We start from the raw sequence: 22904 nt of genomic DNA on the forward strand, positions 1-22904 counted from the left end.
CAGAATGTGTTCAGACAAATTTACATAAACGTTGGATCGCAGTGTGACTCTGAAGTGCTGTACGTTTGCGATTTGTTTTCTCCCCGACAAAACCCACAATGTCGATGAAACGTTCTGCACCGACAAAGACGCCTACGAAGGTTTGAACTTTGAGAGAGTTTAAACGAGAGAGAAATGTGAGAAAATGTTAACGCCTGTGTGAGAAAAGTGTATAAAGTGTGTGGTGAGGGGTTTTACAGACAAAAACAGAGAGAATAATGTAAAAAATAAAGATGATACTTCACGGATTTCGTCTATTGCGGGTTATTTTTAGAACATAACCCCCGAGATAAACGAGAGACCAGTGTATAGTACAGTATATATATATATGTGTGTGTATATAGGGCTGGGACCAGAACGTTAACGATACCAGTTTTTCGATACCGATTCCTGTACCTGAACATTAATAACAAAATACGTTCCACCCTTGAATGCCGTTACAAATAGAACAGAAATATAATAATTCACATATTAAATCACAGTACGACGTCCAGTTATACCACAAAACAAAAGCACATTCATTACAGCTGATCACAACAGGCTCAGTTTCACTTTTGTTTTTCTACCAGAGCTCATGGGCTTTGTTTTCATGTATAACAGTTTTACGGAGCGACTTCCTGGACAGAAGAGGAGGATTATGGTCAATTTAACGCAGACTCATTTGGCTGCTTCTTTACACAACCTCCACACTGGATATTTTTACTACATCACATTTATTTCCCTGCATTTGTGTGTTTAACTCTTTAAGGACTGAAAACATTACAGACCATTATATCACGTCTAGACTTTTTTTTGGTTCTTTTTTAGCCATAAAAATCACGTTAACCTCCTGAGACTCGAGCTCCTGCAGGACTTTATTTGCAAAAACTATTAAGAGCTTGAACACATATATTTTGTGTAAAAAACAAAATGAGAAACAATTGTGCCTCTAGGATCAATGTGTCTCATTTGTGCTGCTGACAGGAGCAGGAAGACGTATGCCTTAAAAAAAAAAAAAATTAAATACAAAAATAAAAAAAATAAAAAAAATATATACTAAAATACATTTTTTTTAAACTAAATAAAATAAAAATAATACAATAAATGAAAAAATAAAATAAATAAATCAAAAATTAAAAAAATAAATTTAAATTAAAAATAAGTAAAATATATATATTAAAATACGATAAAAAAAGAAAATAAAAAAAATAATACAAAAAAATAAAAACAAAATAAAATAAATTAAAATTAAAAATAAATATTCTAAACTCTTAGAAATATTCAAAATTAGCCATGTTCTTGTTGCTGTTCTTCTAAAAATTTGCACTGTGGCCTAAACAACCCAAAATGTGTTGTCCACAGATGAGGACACCAGGTCTCAGGAGGCATCATGTGCTTTTTTTCACAAAACTTCCTCTATTTTACACCTTTATCCATCCTTATTTTTCCTTTTGACACATCGAATAACTGACTGGGAGAATAGCGGCAGCACCTTCGCTCTGATTGGTCGTCTTCGAGGGACGACGTAAGCACATTACCGTAATGACAGTAACGTTTTTAAAGAGCCTCATGCCTCTGCTTTGAGACGCCGTTTGAATTTACACGAAGGACAATCGGTTGCGGAGTTACAGTAACGGAAAGTCCACAACCGCGAGTCTAACGGCGACGACAGCATCCGACGCTATTGAGTTAACATGACGTCCCTGACCCTTAACCCCCCTGCAGCTCCCTGTCCACGGCCTCATCTTTTGCGTTTTGTTTATTAATTTTAACACGACTCTGCAAAAAAAACAACTCCTAAACATCACATTACGCTGAAAATGTTCACACAGAAACCGAGGAGTAAGAGTATTTCGGAGGAGTTCTGGCTCATTTTATCTGTTTGGCTTCAACTTTACCCAGACGCTCGCTCCACACTGGATATATTTACTACGCCGCATTTATTTGGGACTCACGCTTTTATCAGGACCGAGGAAGAGGAGCAGGATGTTGGAGTTTGGTTCATATTATCTGTTTGGTTTTATCTTTACGTGGACCCTGCAGACTGTCAGTGGATTTGTGGATTTATTATGACGCTCTTTGACTTTGAGACGCCGGAGAACTGACTCAACACGGTGTTTCATCACGAGGTGGAACGGGGCGTTTTCTGTTTTCAGCGTAAATACGTTTGTGACGAGGAAACAACATTAAAACACAGAACAGAATCGTGTATTATGTTCCCTTTAAATAAATCAGCGCTGTGTCTTTATTGGCTTGTTGACGTGGACGTTTAAAGCCAAGGAACCGAAAGTTGGCAGCAAACGAACGTACTTTGATACTTATAACAAATACATCTGCAGGAAATAAATAATAAAAAGAAAAGAAAAAGCAGAATCCATTTTGTATTAATCCGATTTGTGCCGGTCTTCAGCGAGCCGAGCGTTTTGATTCAGTTACTTGTCCGCTGTGAACATGACGAAACAGCACTTACGATTGCAGCGGGATTGCACAAGACTTGGCAGGTGTCCCAACAGTTCACGGCTCTTTACCGTCTGCAGCGCCCCCTGAAGGCAGACGACGACGCAACCCGACTCTAAACCAGGTCGTAACTCCAAACTAATCGAGATAAAATAAAACTGCCCAACCTGCTGCTTATCACTGCCTAATCCCGTCACATCTCAGAAGATACAGTAAATAAGGCCGCGTCTGGTTAGTAATTGGATGTTAGACCGTTGGGAATATCTGGGAATATCTGGGAATATCTGGTGCACAGTGGCGTTGCGGTGTTGCGTCCTTAGGCGAGAAGCTTCACCGCGTTTCTGTGAATAAATGCAGTTTGTTTGTGACTTTTGGTGATACTCGGAGTGGTTCATGGCGTAAAATTGGCCGTCCTGCGTCCGTCAGTCGACCCCAGGGCAGCTGTGGCAACAATATCACCGAGTAAATACATGGAGTGAGTAAATACTGTACTGCACATATATCAAACTCAGGCCCGAGGATCAATTTTGGCCCGCGGTGTAATTATATTTGGCGCGTGAGATCGTATCAAATGTGCTTTAGAGCTGGTCCACTGTTATATAACACATGAACCACTAATACTACAAATCCCAGAATGCTTTGCTAGTACACCGCGCAATCGAGACCCTCCTTTTCTGTTGAGACTCATTAGCGACCGAGCTACGAGTCACCTCCGCTAAATTAATTATTACAGAGAGAGACATGATTTATTTTATTATTTAAATGAGAACTGAATTCTACTGATGTGTCTTTTATTTCAAATTTAACGTCTCATATGTTTGTCATAGTTATAGTTTAAAATATATTACGTTTGGCCCGTGAATTTGTCTCAGTTTTTAATTTTAGCCCTCTGTTAATTTGGTTTGACAAATTGGTTTGATTTATCCATGTAATCCCTCAGTCGTCCAGGTTTGACAAACAAAAAATTAAAATCTGTAACTGGACAAAACCTTTTTCGTCGTCCAAAAAACACAACAGAGCGTCTGAACCTAGAAGAAAACGTGTGACCATTCCTTACACGGCCGGTGCGTCTGAAAAGCATCCGAAGATTTTCCGACAGCATGAAATTCCGGACTAATCCAAACCTACAAACACTTTAAGACACATGTGTCAAACTCAAGGCCCGGGGGCCAAATGCGGCCCGCCATGTCATTTTATGTGGCCCACGAGAAGGTCAATTAAAAGGCATGACTGTCATTTTAAAATAAGTCTGTACTGATTTAATGTTTGCACTGACAATAAGCTAATGAGACTTTCCCAACAAGTGGAACTGAGAAATATTTGCAAATAATCATCACAAAATGTTCATCAAAAGGAAAATTGTCGGCGTGGAAGGAAGTTTGGAGGAAGAAAAGTGAAGGCGAATACAAGTTTGCGATTTAAGGAGAAAATCTGTATGTTTTTTGTGTTATGAGGCGCGGTCGGTACAATCTACGTCGACATTTTGACACCAAACACGGAGCTAAGTATGAAAAAGTGAGTCTGCGAGAAAAACGACAAATTGTCCAATAATTAAAAGGCTAAAAAAGTCTGTTTTTGAATCAGAGCTGAAGGTTCTGACCAGATCCACACTTTTAAAAATGTCAGTTTATCACAGAAACCGTTATTTAACAAGTTTAAAAGTAGTTACATTTATTTTACATGACATTTGTTTACATTTAGTGACATTTATCCTGCCACAGTCACATCTGGCCCTTGATGGCGGCCATTTTGCTGATGTGTTTGACGCCTCTGCTTTAAGGCAAAAACTGGTTCGCCCAAAAAACAAAAACCTCGAGCCACAAACAAAACAATGTGGTCTACTCCATTCAGTGTAATGAAAAAACTAAACAACCGCTCCATAAGAGAATGAACCAACACCGTCACAAGAGCAGCTCAGGACAACAATCTGCGGTTCATCTCCATCTCAAAGACACTAAACACTCCTTTGAAGAGAGTGAGGTTCAGATCTGAGCCAGAGAAAAGAAATGGTTTAAGAGGAGAGTTAAAGAAGTTATTTTTGTTAGGAAAGAGAATCTGTAAATAAAATTATGGAGGCAAAGATTTCTCCCCTCTGATCAGAGTAGAACAAAGTCTAACGCTTGTCTTAAGTCTTTTTGGCAAACGGCGCGTCGAGAACAGAGTTTTCTTGACACAATCCTTCCTTAAACATCTACAACTCCATCCTCAGACCTAAACCTCAGCAACGAACAGAAACTATAAACAAACAGGTGTGTTAGCTTCAGTGTCGTTAGCTTCAGACTGATATAAGGCAGTGTCCAGCAGGAATTTGACCAGAACTGAAGAAATGGCCAAACTTCTTCACTCTAAAACTTTGTGTCTAGTTACAGAATTCAAATTTTCTTTTACTGTTACCAATTTAACAAAGACAAAGCAAGAATTACAACAGCATTAGCAGAAGAAGTTAAGCTACATGTCCAATTTAAACCAAAACTGGACTAGCATCAACCAAGACTAAAACGAGGACTCAAGATCTGAACCAGGACGGACCCTGGAGCGTTCTTTACCTTCTTGAGGATCCCCGTGAGGCGGTCGGTCTCGCAGTCGATGATGATCTGACCCTCCTTCCTCTTGTCCAGATCCTGAAACACTTTGAGGAACGAGGCTTCGGTCATGGTTTCCACGTTCACCGACGTCACCAGCCAGTTCTTCTCCGCCGCCGTGTCCAGGACCTTCTGCAGCACCGAGAGTCCTGGAGGAGGAAGGGCAGTCGGGTCAGGACAGGTTTGAAAATGAGCCTGGATACAGATGGGAAAGGACTTTTTTTCCCATCCAGGAAAAACAACAACATCACATTTTTATTGCGGTGGTCTCTAGCGCCTCCTCCTGCGCCTCCTCCTGCGGCGAGGAGGAGGTTTGCTTTGGGCGCGGTGTCTACGTCGCCTTATCCTACCACTAAAACTCGTACATTTTATTATTTTTTACGATATACTTCAATCATTTTAACTACGTGGAGGGTCTGCTAACCTGCGTGTTTCCATTTAAATTATTACTTTGAACCTGGAATGTTCCACAGTATGGCATTAAACTTGTTAATAGAGCTCATGTTACTCTATTTTCTGAGCTACAGTATGTTCTAATGTCGTTTCCTCGTCGCAAACAGACCTGGAGTTGTGTTTTTTTTGCTTCATTCACACAAACAAACCTGCAGATTTAGCCTGAGTTCCTCTCTTAAACTGAAAACACTCTGTTCCACCTTGTGATGTCATCGTGCGGTGATACAGGAAGTGCTCCGCTGTGTTTTTAAACTCCACACACCTTCATTTCTAGAATCATTTGGATGATTTCAGTTCTGGAAATCGTCACTCTCTTCTCAATTCAAAAGTAAAACGTAGCTGCTAACTTGAAAATTACCACTTGATGACATCACAAGGTGGAACGTCGCATTTTGAGCTTTGGAGATGTAGAAAGACGAATAATAATGAAACAAAACACAACTCCAGGTCTGTTTTTGAGGAGGAAACAACATTAGAACATGACTTAAAGCTACAAGAGTCAGTTTTTTCTAACATTTATTGAATTATAAAACTCTCCAGGCAAAGCTCTCACATCTCAGACAACCGTGTAGCCGATCCGCAACGAGAAAAGTTCCATAATGCAGCTTTAATCTGTCTTTTTGCCTCATTAGTGACTTATATCCCGTATAACTGCACATAGGTTTGACTGATTTCATTCATTAAGTGTTGGAGCTGACAATCCACTGGCTCGATTATGCTTCAAAACGGTTTTACACTGAGGGATACATTATAAGCAGTTTAATTTCATAGTGTTTCGGGCTCTACTACGGCTGAGAAGATGAATGAACACAACCGTAGAACAGAGCCGAAGCTGTGCCAAAACTCAAACTGCATTAGACAAACGCCGTCAGAATGGCCCCTGTGGTTTTAGTGATAAAGTGAAATGAGGAAAAGTGTCTATTAAACAGAGCTGTGCCCAGGTGAGAAACTGCAGCACGAACAGGGCCCCAACCTGCAGACACAACTACACAACAACTACACAACAACCACACGACAACTACACGACAACTACACGACAACCACACAACATCATCACGTGGAAACAGAATCATCAGAACGTTTTACGAAACATTTAAGACCAAAATGACGAGTCTGACAGCAGCAGGTACAGAGAAAGGAGACACAGTTTTTCAATAGAAAGTGAATTGGAGCCAGAGTCGATGGACCCGGAAGTGCTCCCATGATCACTTCCTGTTTGTAACGCGGTGGCTAGCAGGTTAGCTATGTCCATTTATATATAGAGAGTTTATGGTTATGCTACTTTGGCTTTAAGTATCTGGCAACACTCGATATCGACCGATACCAAGACAGAGACTGAGATCATTTATCGTCCAAATGTTCAAATTACATCAGTTTTATAGACAAATCTTCAAAGTCGATACCACAAAAGTATTATATTGGTGCCGATATCAGATACCAGTATCGTATCGGCTGAATATATACATATATATAAACAAAGTCCAAACCAGGTCTAAACCAGGACTAAACCAACCAGGTCTAAACCAGGTCTAAACCAGGACTAAACCAGGTCCAAACCAGGTCTAAACCAGGACTAAGCAAAGACAAAACCAGGACTAAACCAGATCTAATCCAGTTTATGTTTTAATAACAGACAAATCAGGCGCCTTCTTTCTCCTGAGGTCGCTCCCGTTAGCGTTAGCAACAGGTTTGATTGACAGTGCCAGTGCCAAACCAGCAGTGTGCGCAGGAAGGGGCGTTACCTTCAACATCCTCGCTCCTGATTGGCTCTTTGGTTGCAAGACACTCGTGGTCGTAATTCCAAATACAGAACTCGGCTCTAAATTAGGTGAAAATAATGACATCACCATGGCGACAAGCACAGGTGACAGACTCTGCACGAGAAAAGTTACTCAGCGCACCTTTAATCCAGCAATTACAGCAGCCGTACTCAATGACTGTCAGCGAAATGTTCCACAATAGAACGAAACCGGGATTAAAGCAGAACTAAACCAGGACTTACACTCCTCAGATGACATCACCATCACATCTAACGCTCCCAGAACCAATTACAGGCGACGTTACTCAATTACTCTGACACCTGCACCGTGGCGCTCGCCGGCATCACGGAGACGCCGCTCTGTGGGCTCGGGCTCGCGGCGGCGGGCTCGGGCCTCGTGTAGAGACAGGAAATAAAAGGCCATTAGAGGAAACATTGATCTGCAGCTCTGATTTACATTCTGACTCAGTTCGACACTCGTTTGGCGCCGCTGCTGGCACCCGACCAATCAGATCGCTCGCTCTCGGGTTGGCGGCGTCGTTTAGCCACTCCGCTGAGTAAATAAAGCAGTTTCATATTATCCAAATGAACAAGGGGGATTGTAAAAATGTAAACGCAACTGGAGGAAGGGGTCGTGTTTTGTTTGATTGTGACGCCACGATTATGTAAAAACACTCTTTTCACTTCCATTTTTCTTTCTTTTAATGTTCATGGTGACTAAACCAGGTCTAAACCAGGTCTAAACCAGGTCTAAACCAGGTCTAAACCAGGTCTAAACCAGGTCTAAACCAGGTCTAAACCAGGTCTAAACCAGGTCTAAAACCAGGTCTAAAACCAGGTCTAAAACCAGGTCTAAACCAGGTCTAAACCAGGTCTAAACCAGGTCTAAACCAGGACTTAACCAGGACTTAACCAGGACTTAACCAGGTCCAAACCAGGTCTAAACCAGGTCTAAACCAGGTCTAAACAAGGTCTAAACAAGGTCTAAACAAGGTCTAAACCAGGACTCAACCAGGACTTAACCAGGTCCAAACCAGGTCTAAACCAACCAGGTCTAAACCAGGACTCAACCAGGACTTAACCAGGTCTAAACCAGGTCTAAACCAACCAGGTCTAAACCAGGTCTAAACCAGGACTAAACAAAGTCTAAACAAGGGCTAAACCAGGACTCAACCGGGACTAAACCAGGACTAAACCGGGTCTAAACGAGGACTAAACCAGGACTAAACCAGGTCTAAACCAGGACTAAACAAGGTCTAAACAAGGACTAAACCAGGACTAAACCAGGACTAAACCGGGACTAAACCAGGTCTAAACCAGGACTAAACAAGGTCTAAACCAGGACTAAACAAGGGCTAAACCAGGACTCAACCGGGACTAAACCAGGTCTAAACCAGGACTAAACAAGGTCTAAACCAGGACTAAACAAGGTCTAAACCAGGACTAAACCAGGCCTAAACCAGGACTAAACCAGGCCTAAACAAGGTCTAAACCAGGACTAAACAAGGTCTAAACCAGGACTAAACCAGGACTAAACCAGGACTAAACCAGGCCTAAACAAGGTCTAAACCAGTTCTAAACCAGGACTAAACAAGATCTAAACATTTACTCAAACTTATTCCTCATTCAAATGATAAAATATTTAGTTTTAAATCAGTAATCACCATGGCAACAGTCCTACCGTCCCCTCAGTCTGAAACACACCGACACAGAAGAGCGCGGGCGATATCGTCTGAAGAATCTGCTAAACCATTAGTCGCTACTATTTTCTAAACAGCCTCAAATCGATTGAAATACACACCCAGTATAAAACAGCAGACCACTTTGGGTTTATCTCGCAGAAAAAAAACAACAACGTAAAACAGATCGGGCCTGAGCGAAGAGGAACGTCAGAGAGGAGCCGGCGATTTGTCAAAAGAACGAAGATGTGGAGCCATTTTAAAAATCTCCACAATACCTATTCCTGCAATTTTGTATAGCAATCAGACGGCATATGCTAACACGCGCGCCATCCCATTTATTTTTATCGTCTGCCATTGTGCGAGTAAATGCAATGTTTGGGAGCATCGTTCATCCCGTTTGACCAACGCAAATAGATCAAATGTTAAATGGCTTTTCCAGCAGACACAACAAGATCTGTCTGAGCGAGATGATTGGACGGCCTTATTAAAATGCACGCCAGCTGCTCTCCAGGCGATTCACGAGGCCCGTTCCACATCAGGTCATTACGGGATAAAAGATGGATGACGTCCCCACCTACACAAATGACCAACGCGCACGTCGCAAGTGTCTAAATAATGAGAGATTCCGTCTTTCCAGGAGCAGCGTTGGAAAAATATGTCGCCGTGTCACATAAAACTGAGTCTGGTGACGTTTAAGTCGTGTTTTAATGTTTCTACCGCCTCAGAAACATGTTTCATTCTCCACATGTTTGAGTCACATTTTATTATTAACATCTCCAAAAGCTCAAAATGCGACGTTCCACCTCGTGATGTCATCAAGTGGGAGTTTTCACGTTGTCAGCTACATGGAACATCTCACACACCAGAGTCAGGGCTAAACCGGGACTAAACCGGGACTAAACCAGGACTAGACCAGGACTAGACCAGGACTAGACCAGGACTAGACCAGGACTAGACCAGGACTAGACCAGGACTAAATATGGACTACACCAGGACTAGACCAGGACTAGACCAGGACTAGACCAGGACTAGACCAGGACTAGACCAGGACTAGACCAGGACTAGACCAGGACTAGACCAGGACTAGACCAGGACTAGACCAGGACTAAACCAGGACTAAACCAGGACTAAACCAGGACTAGACCAGGACTAGACCAGGACTAGACCAGGACTAAATATGGTGTAAACCAGGACTAAATATGGACTAAACCAGGACTAAATATGGACTAAACCAGGACTAGACCAGGACTAGACCAGGACGAGACCAGGACTAAACCAGGACTAGACCAGGACTAAACCAGGACTAGACCAGGACTAAACCAGGACTAGACCAGGACTAGACCAGGACTAGACCAGGACTAGACCAGGACGAGACCAGGACTAAACCAAGACTAAACCAAGACTAAACCAAGACTAAACCAAGACTAAACCAAGACTAAACCAGGACTAGACCAGGATTAAACCTGGACTAAACAAGGACTAAACCGGGACTAAACCGGGACTAAACCAGGACTAGACCAGGACTAGACCAAGACTAAACCAAGACTAAACCGGGACTAAACCAGGACTAAACCAGGACTAAACCAGGACTAGACCAGGACTAGACCAGGACTAAATCAGTTCCAAACCAGGTCTAAACGGGTCTGTGAATAGAAACAAAACACACTCCTCGTCTGTTTGTGATGAGGAAACATCAGATCAGAAATCCCAATATGAACCTTTAAAATGAGTTGTTTCTTATCTAAATCTGTGACATGATCCATTCAAACTTTCACGTAGAGTTAAATTCAACTTTATTTCTGCGCCACATTTAAAACAACTTGAACTGAACAAACAATAAAACACCTGTACATCCTGTGTCGTGTTAAATACCAGGGAGGAGACGTGAGTTTTCAGTCTAGTCTTAAACCTCATTAAAGACGGAGAGGGTCTGACAGTATTTGTGTTCAGAAAATGTATTTATTTACTTTAGTACTTCCCAACAGTGTGAGAAATGTGTCGCGGCGCAGTGTCTTTGTGCGGTGTGTTTTGCCTTTCTTTAGTTGTTCGTGAGTGAATAACTGTGGTCCTTGGGGGTGGCAGATTTAGTGTTCGCTCTGACACTAGTGATACGCATCGAAACACCGCAGTTCATCATCGAGGAATAAAGCCGCCGGGTCTGGAGACGCACGGACGACCGTTACAACTGAAGCTGTAACCGTGAACAGCGCTCAGTCAGGTTTGTTTTGTCTTTTTGTGTTTACTTTTGTGTTTGTTTAACTCTTCCTTGTTACATTATTCTTTGATAAACACCGTGCACAAAAGCAGCATTAATAAAACCAACAACACGACGCAAAAAGACACAGACAGCGATGCAATAACACGACGGATTACTGTAACTGGACTCAACATTGCGCTTTCAGCACCATGGACAGCGACACTGTTTACAGGCTCGATGTGCTCCGACTGAAACGGCCACAAACTGTGTAAAGAAGCGTCCAGCTCCAAATGAAGCTCATCGAGGTGAGCAGTTATAGCGGCTAATTTGGATTTACAGACATAATAGCGAAATAAAAACCCCAGGATCATGTAGAGCGAGTTATTACGAACATTTAAGACCAAAATGAGTCTGACAGCAGCAGGTACAGAGAGAGGAGACAGTATTTCAAAAAACTTAAAGTAAAATTACTTGATAAAATAACAAATTTTCTTAGTGATAAGAAAAACTTGAGGTAGTTTTTATGTAAACTTTTCTGTGCATTAACTTGAAACACTGTTAAGGTTTAGTGTTAAATAAAAAAAACATAATAATAAAATAAAAATAAAAAAAAACTTAAAATATAAAAATACCCAACTTACAATAATAAAAATATAATAATAATAATAATAATAATAACCTCAAAATAAATAAAAAATAAAGTAATGGAAAAAAAGGAAAAGAACAAACAAAATGATAACAAAAACAACTTAAAAAAACTAAAAAATAAATAAATAAATACATAAATAAAAATAAATAAAAAAATTACTCCAAAAAAATAAAATAAAAATAAACCCCAGGATCATGTAGAGCCGATTAATATGAACATTTAAGAGCAAAATGAGGAGTCTGACAGCAGCAGGTACAGAGAGAGGAGACAGTTTTTCAATAGAAAGTGAATTGGAGCCAGAGCCGATGGAGCTAGAAGCGCGCACGTGATCACTTTTTATTTATAACACGGCGGCTAACAGGTTAGCTATGTCCATTTATATAAACAGTCTATGATTTGACACGTTGCGATGTTAAATGTCGACAGGAGCAGGTTAAAATGGATGTTTCAATAACTGTAATTTATTCATTCAATTGAATTTTATTGTTTTTCGCACATTTAACTTTAAGAACTTTACAAAAACTGAAGAAGCGGCTTGGACGAGCAGCCAAACTCTTCACTGTTACAACGTTTTGTCTTTTACTATGAAAAATATGCATTAAAAAACATAAACGTATAAATATGATGCGCAAAACAGAACAATATTTTGCAACGTAGCAGTTAGCGGGTTAGCAAAGTACATTTATATATACACAGTCTATGTACCCAACAGAATATCTAATACAGGATTAGAAAAGCCCAACGAAATAGAAATAATTGAATCCAAAAAGCATTTTATTGTGACAAACCATAGTTGTAGATTGAACTCGCAGGTTTGGATTCAATAAAACACCAATTTATATCCAAAAATTATGATAAATGTGCCTAAACTGTAAAAAAAACAGCTTGCACACGTGAAAACAAGTGCGACATATATATTGTACGTTTGTTTTGTGGGTTTCAGCACCTTGGACAGCTCCTCCACATAAAACCTGACACTGCGGATCGAGAAGCACTGGCCCCATTAGCCGCTTTGATTCCTCTCTTTTCTATGTTTACGATTATGTATACGCCTGTAATAATAATCCTGCAACCCTCCCTGGCGTCTTAATAGCTCATTAGTAATCTCGTAATGTCTCTGTGTTATGTATGCGGACACACACTCCAGATACTCGCAGTGACTATGGGCTATATTTAGTGTTTTGAATCTCATTATCAGCTCTGAGAATGTTCTGTTCTGATGCATAAGATGTGCGGAGTCATAAAGTCAACCTCTCTCAGCTTATCAGCGCCCGGTCTGTTCATATCTCTGTTCTATCCTCTCCCTGTTTACACTGAATAAACTCCTGTCTTTTTAACACGACAATGGAGCATAAATAAGACTTAGCTGCTGGTGCGAAGAGGCGACGAATGTTTATGCTTCAAAGGCGGAAACAGAATCATGTGATAATGGAAAGTGACTGTCATAACCACCCCACGGCCGGAGGCAATAAACCGCCCGGGCACCAGGCAAATGAGAGAAGAAATAACACCAGGAGCGGCCATTTTATGAAACTGTTTATGATCAGTAATGGACTATCAAACGGACGCAGGAGTTTGTTGTTCTTGGATGTGAAAATAAAAGTGTTTTTTCTGTCATATATTGGGCAAAATCATTGTGTCACTGTAGATGTAAATGGACGGAGCTAATCTGCTAGCTGCCGCGTGCTAAACAGGAAGTGAGCATTGGGCGCAGTTCCGGATCTGTCCACTAGGAAACTGTGTCCCCTCTCTCTGTAACTCAGTGCTCCCACGAAGAAGAAAAACATTCACACAATTTGTCTGTAAAATTGACAAAAAAACATAACAACTAAACAAAAAAGAAAGAAATATAGATGAAATATAGAAATATATATAAAAAAGAAAGAAATATAGATTAATTTACAACAAAAAATTACTTTAAAAATATTGTTTTTTTAATCTGTAACAGAAAATATGTAAAATGCATCAATCTGCCTGAAAATCATTAAAAAAAAAATGTAATTCTTATTTAAACTATACATTTTTTAACCAACTGAAACTAAAATAAAATATAATAAAATAAATATCAAAATAATACATAAAAATGTAATAAATATCAGATTAAATCATTAAAATTAAATAAACTAAATAAATAATAATACATTTATTGATAAGCAACATTAACAAGACCAAATTGAATCAAACTACTTATTTATTTATTTTTTTTCTTTATCAAAAGGAGGAAGTCAGACACATGGCCTTATTAATCCGGCTGAACGTGACAAAATTATATTAAAATAGATAAGGGTAAACCGTGTTCAAAGTTTTTCTGCTGTGTTTATTTAACTGAAATTTAAAACATTAATTATTAACTTAATTCAATCATTTGGAAAACAGTTTGTACGATGATGCTAGAATATTCCTGCTTTGCGGCTGAATCTCTAATGTCACATGTGGATGGACAAAACCCCGTCCTCTGTCTCATCAGGTTCACCTCTCTGTTGTTACTTTGTTTTGGGCAAACAGAACAAAAGGGCCGACCTCGCACGGGGATGACATCACTGACCTTAAACCAAAACCATCTCCAAACAGGACAGTCCCACCAGGTCAAACACAAAACACTAACTGCAGCGAACAAGCGCCGCACAGCCCGGACCGAGCTGCAGGCAGAGCTGTGGAGCGAGCACCACGACCAGAGCTTGCCCCGGGTGTGGACACGGCGAGAACGAGTACGAACGAGAGAGAGAACGCCAAGGACAGACGACTTAATTATACAGCGACCAAAACAAGCGCAAATATAAAACACAGGAGAGATAATGTGGCAAAGGGACGACAGAGACACAGACTGACACAGAAATAGAAAGAAATGAGTTTATTCTTCTTCTACAAACAAAATGTAAAACAATCTAAAGTTCAGGCGGTTTGTCGTTATCTCGTTCGACAGGCGCCGCTCCAAAACACGGCTGTTGTTTTACATTCCGGCGGCCCGCGTTATGACCGCCGCATCATCACAAAAGTATAATTAAATTCAGACGCCACTACCATCTTAATAACATTCATTTGCGCTCTCCGTGCTCAAGCTTTTCCCTCGCTCCATTTAGACGATTGTTTTAATTAATGGGACGGGATTCATATAAATTACATTCGCCGGATGCAAATGCAAAAAAGCTATTTAGTTGTTCAATAAATGTTACAGTAGAAGAAGAAGAAGAAGAGGCGGGGTCTGTCTTTGTACAAAATCACATTCATTCTCATTTGTCGTTAAGGCTCGATATGTGACTACAGAGAAACATCACGATAAACGATGAGATGGAAACGACTTTACGTCACTAATTAAGATTTAAATAATGAAACAAAATCCCAGTGAACAGTTTTAAATGGACTGTTTCATTAAAAAAAAACACGAGCTGCAACAAATAAACAGCAGAACGTGCAAATAATCAGCCATAAAAGAGAATTATTCAAGCGTCCACAGCCAAATCTGATCATTTTACAACAAAAACGCACCAAATCTAGCTATTTTTACAGAGAAAAAGCTCATGATGAACACCGAGCCACAGCTTTTCATATATATGTTACGTTGCTATGGTGACGATGGCGACAGGTTGATGTGGGCGGGTTAAAGTTTTGACGTTTCTGTAAAGACGACGACGCGGAACAAAAAGAATCGCGATGGATTTCAACATGTTCACCGATGATTTGATTGAGTCTCGTCATAAACGAAATTTTAAAACGGCTTTTAGAGTATTTATGTCATGAAAAGAACAATACGAACGTTTAATCTGAGATATTTAACGAAAAATATGATTCACCGCGTCTCTGTCGATTAAACGGCCCAGATTCCTATATTTTTCTGATCTGTTCTGATGTTGTTTCCTCATCACAAACAGACCTGGAGTTGTGTTTTGTTTCATACACGTTTAACACACAAAGAAAACACCCCGTTCCACCTTGTGATGTCATCATGTGGCGATACAGGAAGTGCTCCACTGTGTGTTTAAACTCCACACACCTTCATTTCTAGAATCATTTGGATCATTTCAGCTCAGGAATTGCAAATCTGTTCTGGACTAAACGTAAAAATCGAGCTGTTAACTTGGAAAAAAAAAACTACCACTTGATGACATCACAAGGTGGGACGTCACATTTTGAGCTGTGGGGATGTTACAGACTAATAAACATGCGTGAATGAAACAAAACAACTCCAGGTCTGTTTTTGAACATTTCTAGAAGAGACCATCCGCTTCTATTCATTTATATGTTATTGTTTTGCCTGGAATGTTCCGCAGTACAGCATTAAATGAATGTCTGTTGCATCATTCCAACTGCAGCTGTTTTGAACAAGAAAACAAACAGAAAAAAACCCAAAAAAAAACCTGCATTCTTAGTGTCGGTAGTATCGCCTTTCCGCAAACCAGACCTGTAACGTTGACCTTTTGGTGCCCGCTGCGTGTCTCCATGGAGATAGTTCAGTTTAATGCCGCACAGTGGAACATTCAGTGACTGTTCTGGGCTCTGTGTGTGTGTTTCTTCGGCTCCAGTGAAACTCGAGTCAAATTCGTCTCGAGTAAATATTAGTTTTTCTTAAAGGCTTAAAATAACCCAGTGTGAAGGGTGAGCGCCGTATCCAGGCAACAGACGACCGGCCGTTATAGATTGGACAGACTCCGTCCCACCACTCCATCACTCTGGGGTCATCTCTCTCCCTATCTCTCTATTCCTCCCTGTGTCCATCTCTCTCTCTTTCTCCTCCTCCCCCTCTCTTTATCGCTCTCTCTTGCCCTCTTTATCCCGCTTTCTCTTTCTCTCTTTCTTCCGTTCCTTCTATCATTCTCTATCTATATCTCCCTTTCTCCCTGTCTCTTTAGCTCTGTCTCTATCTATCTCATTCTATTCTTTCTCTCTGCCCCTATCTTTATCTCTCTCTCTTGCCCTCTTTCTCCCTCTTTCCCTCTACCTTTCTCTATCTATATCTCTCTTCTCTTCCCTTCTCTTTCTCTCCATCTATCTATAATGTTCTCTTTCTCTCCTCCTACCTTTAGCTCTCTCTCTATCTCTTTCTCTCTCTCACCCTCTCTTTTTCTATCCATCCATCTATCTCACTCTTTCTCTCTCCCTCTAGCCTTATCTCTCTCCCTATCTCTCTCTTTCACCCTCTCTGTCTCTCGTTCTCTCTCCCTTTCTCCCTCTCTTTATCACTCTTTCTCCTCTCTTGCCCTCTTTCTCCCTTCTCTCTCTTTCTCTCTCTTTCTCCCTCTTCTCTTTCTATCCGTCTATGTTCTTCTCTTTTTTCTCTCCCTCTGTCTATTTCACTCTCTCCCCATCTCTTTATCACTCTCTCTCTTGCCCTCTTTCTCCCTCCTCTATCTCGCTCTTTCTTCCTCTCCCTCTATCTCTCTCTATCTATATCTCTTCTTCTCTCTCTCTCTCTCTTCCCTTTATCTCTCCATCTGTCTTTGTCGTTCTCTCTCTTTCCCTCTAACTTTATCTCCCTCTATCTCTCTCTTTCAAGAGTCCCTCGTGACGTCCAGCGTGGGACGGGACGCTGTGGGACGGGACGCTGTGGGACGGGACGCTGTGGGACGGGACGCTGTGGGACGGGACGTGTTTAAATCGTCCGACATCGACGCTTAAACTTCATAAACTTTACAAACAAAACAGAAGCTTCAGGCGCCAAAACACCTGGAACAGATGCATGATGGGAAATAGAGCAGCTGTGGAGAAAAGATGGAAAAGGAGGAAGAAAATGTGCAGGACGAAGAAGAGGAGGAGGAAGAGGAGAAAGAGGAGGGGGAGGTGGAGGAGGAAGGATAGGAGGAAGCGAAAGAGGAGGAGGAAAAGAAAGAGGAGGAGGAGGGGGAAAGGGAGGAGGAGAAAGAAGATGAAAAGGAGGAGGAAAAGCTTGAGGAAGAGAAAGAGGAGGTGGAAGAGGAGGAAGAAGAGGGGGAAAAGGAAGAGGAGAGGAGGAGGACGAAGAAGAGGAGGTGGAGGAGGAGAAAGAGGAGCAGGTGGAAAAAGACGAGGAAGAGGAGGTGGAAAGGGAAGAGGAAAAGGAGGAAGAAGAAGACGAAGAGGAGGAGGGGAGGTGGAAGAGGAAGAAGAAAAGGAGGAAAGAAAAGGGGGAGGAAGAAGAGGAAGAAGAGGAAGAGGAGAAAGAGGAGAAGGAGGAGGGGGAAGAAGAAGAGGAGGAGGAGAAGGAAGAGGAGCAGGAGGAGGAGGTGCAGATGTAGATCGAGCACATTCAGCTCATTTAAAAAAAAGAGTCTACAGTCGACCTCACTGCTGTCGTCATGACGATGTAAAGACGACAACCGGTTTAACGAGCGCTGCCTCATGTGTCTGTGTGTCTGTGTGTGTGTGTCGGGGGTGTGTGTTTGTGTGTGTGTGTCTGTCTTTGTGTGTGTCTTTGTGTGTGTGTGTGTCTTTGTGTGTGTCTTTGTGTGTGGGGGGTGGGGGGGTGTGTGTCTTTGTGTGTTTGTGTGTGTCTGTGTGTGTGTCTCTGTGTGTTGGGGTGTGTCTGTGTCTGTGTGTCTTTGTGTGTGTGTGTGTTTTTACTCTATTATCTGAAGTGACATCAGTTCATTCATAAAAAAGTCCAACAGCAAAATCCACCGATGTAACTTCACTAAAAACATTTCAACAAACAAATCTAGTTTAGTGCCAAAAAAAACATCACGTCAGTCGTTTCAAATCCAAATGTACGAATTTTACCTGGAGAATATGACAATAAACCAAAAAAAACTTATAATTTTTCCCTTTTTGTGACTTATTGTGTCAAATTAAATCCATTAAATCCAAAGTTTTTGAACCATAAACTCAAAAGTTACATGTTTTTTTTACTGTCGACCACAGAGATTTTATATTTATTGAAAGTGTTTGTGGTTCCTTGATATAAAATGTGTAAAAATCTGAGCGCCTAAAATGTGCCCATAAATGTCAAAGGTCCTCAAAATGGCGCCCGGAGCACAAACACAGACACGTCCAACAGCAACGGTGGGTGAAAAACGTGGGACTCGGCGCTCGTACCTGAGTCGGAGCTGTACATGTAGACGAACTTGGTCCAGCGATAGTGATCGATGACCCCGACCAAGGCGTCCTGCAGCTCCGGGCGCAGCTGGATCACAAACTGATTGGCCGTTTCGATGGGGAACGACGGCGTGACGAAGCACACGTGAAGCGCCCCGCAGAACGACATCAGCATGTTCACCGTCTTCCTGTCGTACAAACCGATGATGGCGTAGACTCCTTTAGAGAACTGGGAGCAGACTGGAGAGAGGAGGAGGAGAGAGGAGGAGAGAGAGGGGAGGAGGAGAGAGAGGAGGAGAGAGAGGGGAGGAGGAGAGAGGAGGAGAGAGAGGGGAGGAGGAGAGAAAGGAGGAGAGAGAGGGGGTAAAAGAGAAGAGGAGGAGGAAGGAGGAGGAGAGAAGAGAGAGGAGGTAAAAGAGGAGAGGAGGAGGGAGGAGTAGGGAGAGAATGAGGAGGAGAAAAGAGGAGAAAGAGGAGGAGAAAGAGGAGGAGAGAGGAGGTAAAAGGAGAGGAGGAGGGAGGAGGAGGAGAGGGGAGGAGGAGAGAGAGGAGGAGAGGGGAGGAGGAGAGAGGAGGAGGAGGAGAGAGAGAGGAGGAGGAGAGAGGAGGTAAAAGAGGAGAGGAGGAGGGAGGAGTAGGGAGAGAACGAGGAGGAGAAAAGAGGAGAAAGAGGAGGAGAGAGAGAGGAGGAGGAGAGGAGAAAGAGGAGAGAAGAGAGAGGAGGAGGAGAGAGGAGGAGAAGAATGAGGAATCAGGAGAGGGGAGCAGGAAAGAGAGGATAGAGAGGAGAGAGGAGGAGGAAAGGAGAAAGAGGAGGAGAGAAGAGAGGAGGAGGAGAGAGGAGGAAGAGGAGAGAGGAGGAGAGAAGAGAGGAGGTAAAAGAGGAGGAAGAGGAGGAGAGAGAGGGGAGGAGGAGAGAGGAGGTAAAAGAGGAGAGGAGGAGTAGGGAGAGAACGAGGAGGAGAAAGAGAAAATCAGACGTCAGGATTGTGCAGTGATTTAAGTGGATCTTTATATAGAGACGATCTATGGAATTTATGTAAAAACACTTCACTTTATTAAACATTTTACTGCTTTATATTTGAACTGTACTTTAACTGTACTTTAAATGTACTTTAAATGTACTTTAAATGTACTTTAACTGTACTTTAACTGTACTTTAACTGTACTTTAAATGTACTTTAAATGTACTTTCTTCTTATATAAACTCCTGTGTCTATAAATAAACTGTCCTTGTTTGTGTTTGTGACTCGAGATAGGGCCGACCTGCCTCACTTCAAATAAACCTTTATTTAAACACTTTAGTACAAAGATATAACTGCACAAAAAGTGACTGCGAAATCCCGAAATGTTCCACAGTACAGCATTACACATGTTTATACTGCAGCTTTGAACAAGAAAATAGACACAAAAACACATGAGCAGAATGGCCTTTCCACAAACCAGACCTGTAACTTTGACTAGTGGGTCCTAATGCTTCTCTCCATGGAGACAGGTAAGTTTAATGCTACACAGTGGAACATTCCAGGTAAAGGACCATCGACTGGATTTACTGGCCATGGGTTTGTCTTGATTGGAAACAGTCGGTTTTGGGATTAACCTTGAAAAAACATATTTCAGTCGATAAACGGAAAATGTTTAAATGTGTAGTTCCTAAAGCGCGGGTCGGGATTGACTGACGGCGGCCGAGCGTTCACAGCGACGGCGTGTTTTGATCCTTTCGATGTCGGCTCGTCCTGTCATTGTGCAGCAGATTTCAGACTAACACGGTGAACAGTCCGACGCCTGGACAGTTCAGAGTGTTGGATCGTAGGACTGTGTATAAATGGACATAGCTAACCTGTTAGCCGCCGCGTTCCAAACAGGAAGTGATCATGAGCTTCATTTGTATCATTCATTTGTTTGTATCGTGTCTGTGTCGCATGTGTGATGTTAATGTGTAGCAACGGAGCCACTGTTTTTATGTGCAAGACAAATTTCAGATCTCTGATCTGACAATAAAGTATTATCTAATCTAATTCATTAACTCTGGCTCCACTTCACTTTCTATTGAAAAACTGTCCCCTCTCTCTCTGTCTCTGCTGCTGTCAGACTCATTTTGGTCTTAAATGTTCAGATTAACCCTCTACATGATCCTGGGGTTTATTTTATTATTATTATTCTTTTTTAAAAGACTTTATGTTTTGAGTTATTTTGAGTTTTTTTTTTTCCTGTTCTTTTTTATTTATTTTGAGGGGTTTTTTTTTTTATATTTTGAGTTTTGTTTTTGTTTTTTTGTTATTTTTACTATATTTTACTGTTATTTTGAGGATTTTTTTTTTTTTTGTTATTTTGATTTGGGTGTTTTTATATTTTGAGGGTTGTTTTTTTTGTTATTTTTATTATATATATTTTTTTTTGTTATTTAGATTTTTTTTTTTTTCATAACTGCGGCTGTCAGACTCATTTTGGTCTTAAATGTTCGTATTAACCCTCTACATGATCCTGGGGTTTATTTTATTTAATTTTTTTATTTAAAGAGTTTTTATTTTTTGAGTTATTTTGAGGTTTTTTTTTTTGTTTTTTTTTTGGTTATTTTGAGTTGTTTTTTTTAATATTTTGAGTTTGGTTTTTTTTTGTTATTTTTACTATATTTTACTGTTATTTTGAGGATTTTTTTTGTTATTTAATTTTTTTTTTTTTTAATATATTTTGAGGTTTTTTTTTTTTGTTATTTTTATTATATATTTTTTTGTTATTTAGATTTTTTTTTCATACCTGCTGCTTCAGACTCATTCTGGTCTTAAATGTTCATATTAACCCTCTACATGATCCTGGGGTTTTTATTTCACTATTGTGTCTGTAAATCAAGACATCATTTTCAGCACAAAATAATCCTTTATGTTCCTTTATGGTTTTATATTCACTTTCCTGAACCAAAACTGTTCTCAAATTTTGCCTGTTAATGTGATTTTTTAGAGATAAATATGAACATTAATAACATACAAATCACTATAATTTGGCAAAGATTCGATTAATTTACTTTAGTTACGAGCAAAATTCCAAAACCGTCACTTCACAAAAAAATCACCCAAGAGGAAGTTATGAAATCCAACATAGACAACGCCTTTTTTTTCACAACTTTTGATCAAATTAACAGCTAAAACTTCGTAAATGTAACACAATTTGCTGTTTTTTTGCATCAAAGTCTGAACAAAAACCCAAAATATGGATCGTTTCGCGCGTCTTCTCGGACTGAACGTGACCCTCAAACTGGACAAACAAGCGTACGACTATTCTCCTCTGTTCTGTGGCTGCAGGGGGCGCTAGAGGAGGAGGAGGTGGCAGAGGAGGCGCAGAGGAGGCGCAGAGGATTAGGGCTGGAGAGGTTAATCGATGCCTCCCCAGGGCTCCATTGACATTTCCGCCGCAGCAGGAGGCGGTTTACATCCCTCATTTGCTTTTCTGCCAAGACGCTCCAAATGTGTTTCCTCACCTTCCATTGTCTGTCTGTCACTCACGCTTTTTTCACACCTTTCATGTCCCAAAATAGATAATTTATGTTCACAGCCGGCGATTTGGAAGGTATATCCTCCGTGCGATTTGAGTCGTCTTCGCCGGATTCGACGACGAGGAAAAGCGAAGTTTTGAGTTTTTAGACGAGTTTGAGTTTGAGAAGTGGACTGAGAGTGAGACGTCATCCACAGCGTTTAGCTACAAACAAAGCTCATCGAGGTCAGCGCGGCGAATCTGGAGCTGACAGCCATATTTGGAAATCTGACCTCGAGTATCATAGCAACCAAAGAGCCAATCAGGAGCGAGAATGAGAGGAGAGTCCACACAGTCAGGATGCACGCTTTTTTTTTTGGTTTGTTTTGTTTAGTAATAAAAGAGAGATAAGTGTTAATGTCACACTGTGGAACATTCTAAGCATCTCCATGGAGACAAGCAGGTTACACCATTAGGCGAAGTTCCAGGTCAGATCACTGGAAAGGAGAGCCCACAAACAATAAGAATGTATGTTTGTGTTTTGTTTTTTGTTTTGTTTTGTTTGGCAGTAAAACAGAGATAAGTTTTAATGCCATACTACAGAGCATTTCAGACAAAACATCTCCATGGAGAC

General features: G+C 41.0%; 1 protein-coding gene across 6 annotated transcripts in view; it reads right to left on the reverse strand.

The window, feature by feature from the left end:
• gria1a (glutamate receptor, ionotropic, AMPA 1a) overlaps positions 1 to 22904 on the reverse strand; it is a 177598-nt gene that overhangs the window by 108911 nt on the left and 45783 nt on the right. For all 6 annotated transcript variants that reach the window (XM_055224637.1, XM_055224636.1, XM_055224635.1 and 3 more), the window contains exons 3-4: positions 18803 to 19042; positions 5022 to 5206 (exon numbers count right to left, since the gene is read on the reverse strand). In XM_055224637.1, coding sequence (XP_055080612.1) covers positions 5022 to 5206; positions 18803 to 19042 — 425 coding nt within the window. The remainder of the gene's footprint in view (positions 1 to 5021; positions 5207 to 18802; positions 19043 to 22904) is intronic.

Source organism: Periophthalmus magnuspinnatus, chromosome 10, assembly GCF_009829125.3.
Source record: "Periophthalmus magnuspinnatus isolate fPerMag1 chromosome 10, fPerMag1.2.pri, whole genome shotgun sequence".
Taxonomy (NCBI): Eukaryota; Metazoa; Chordata; class Actinopteri; order Gobiiformes; family Gobiidae; genus Periophthalmus; species Periophthalmus magnuspinnatus.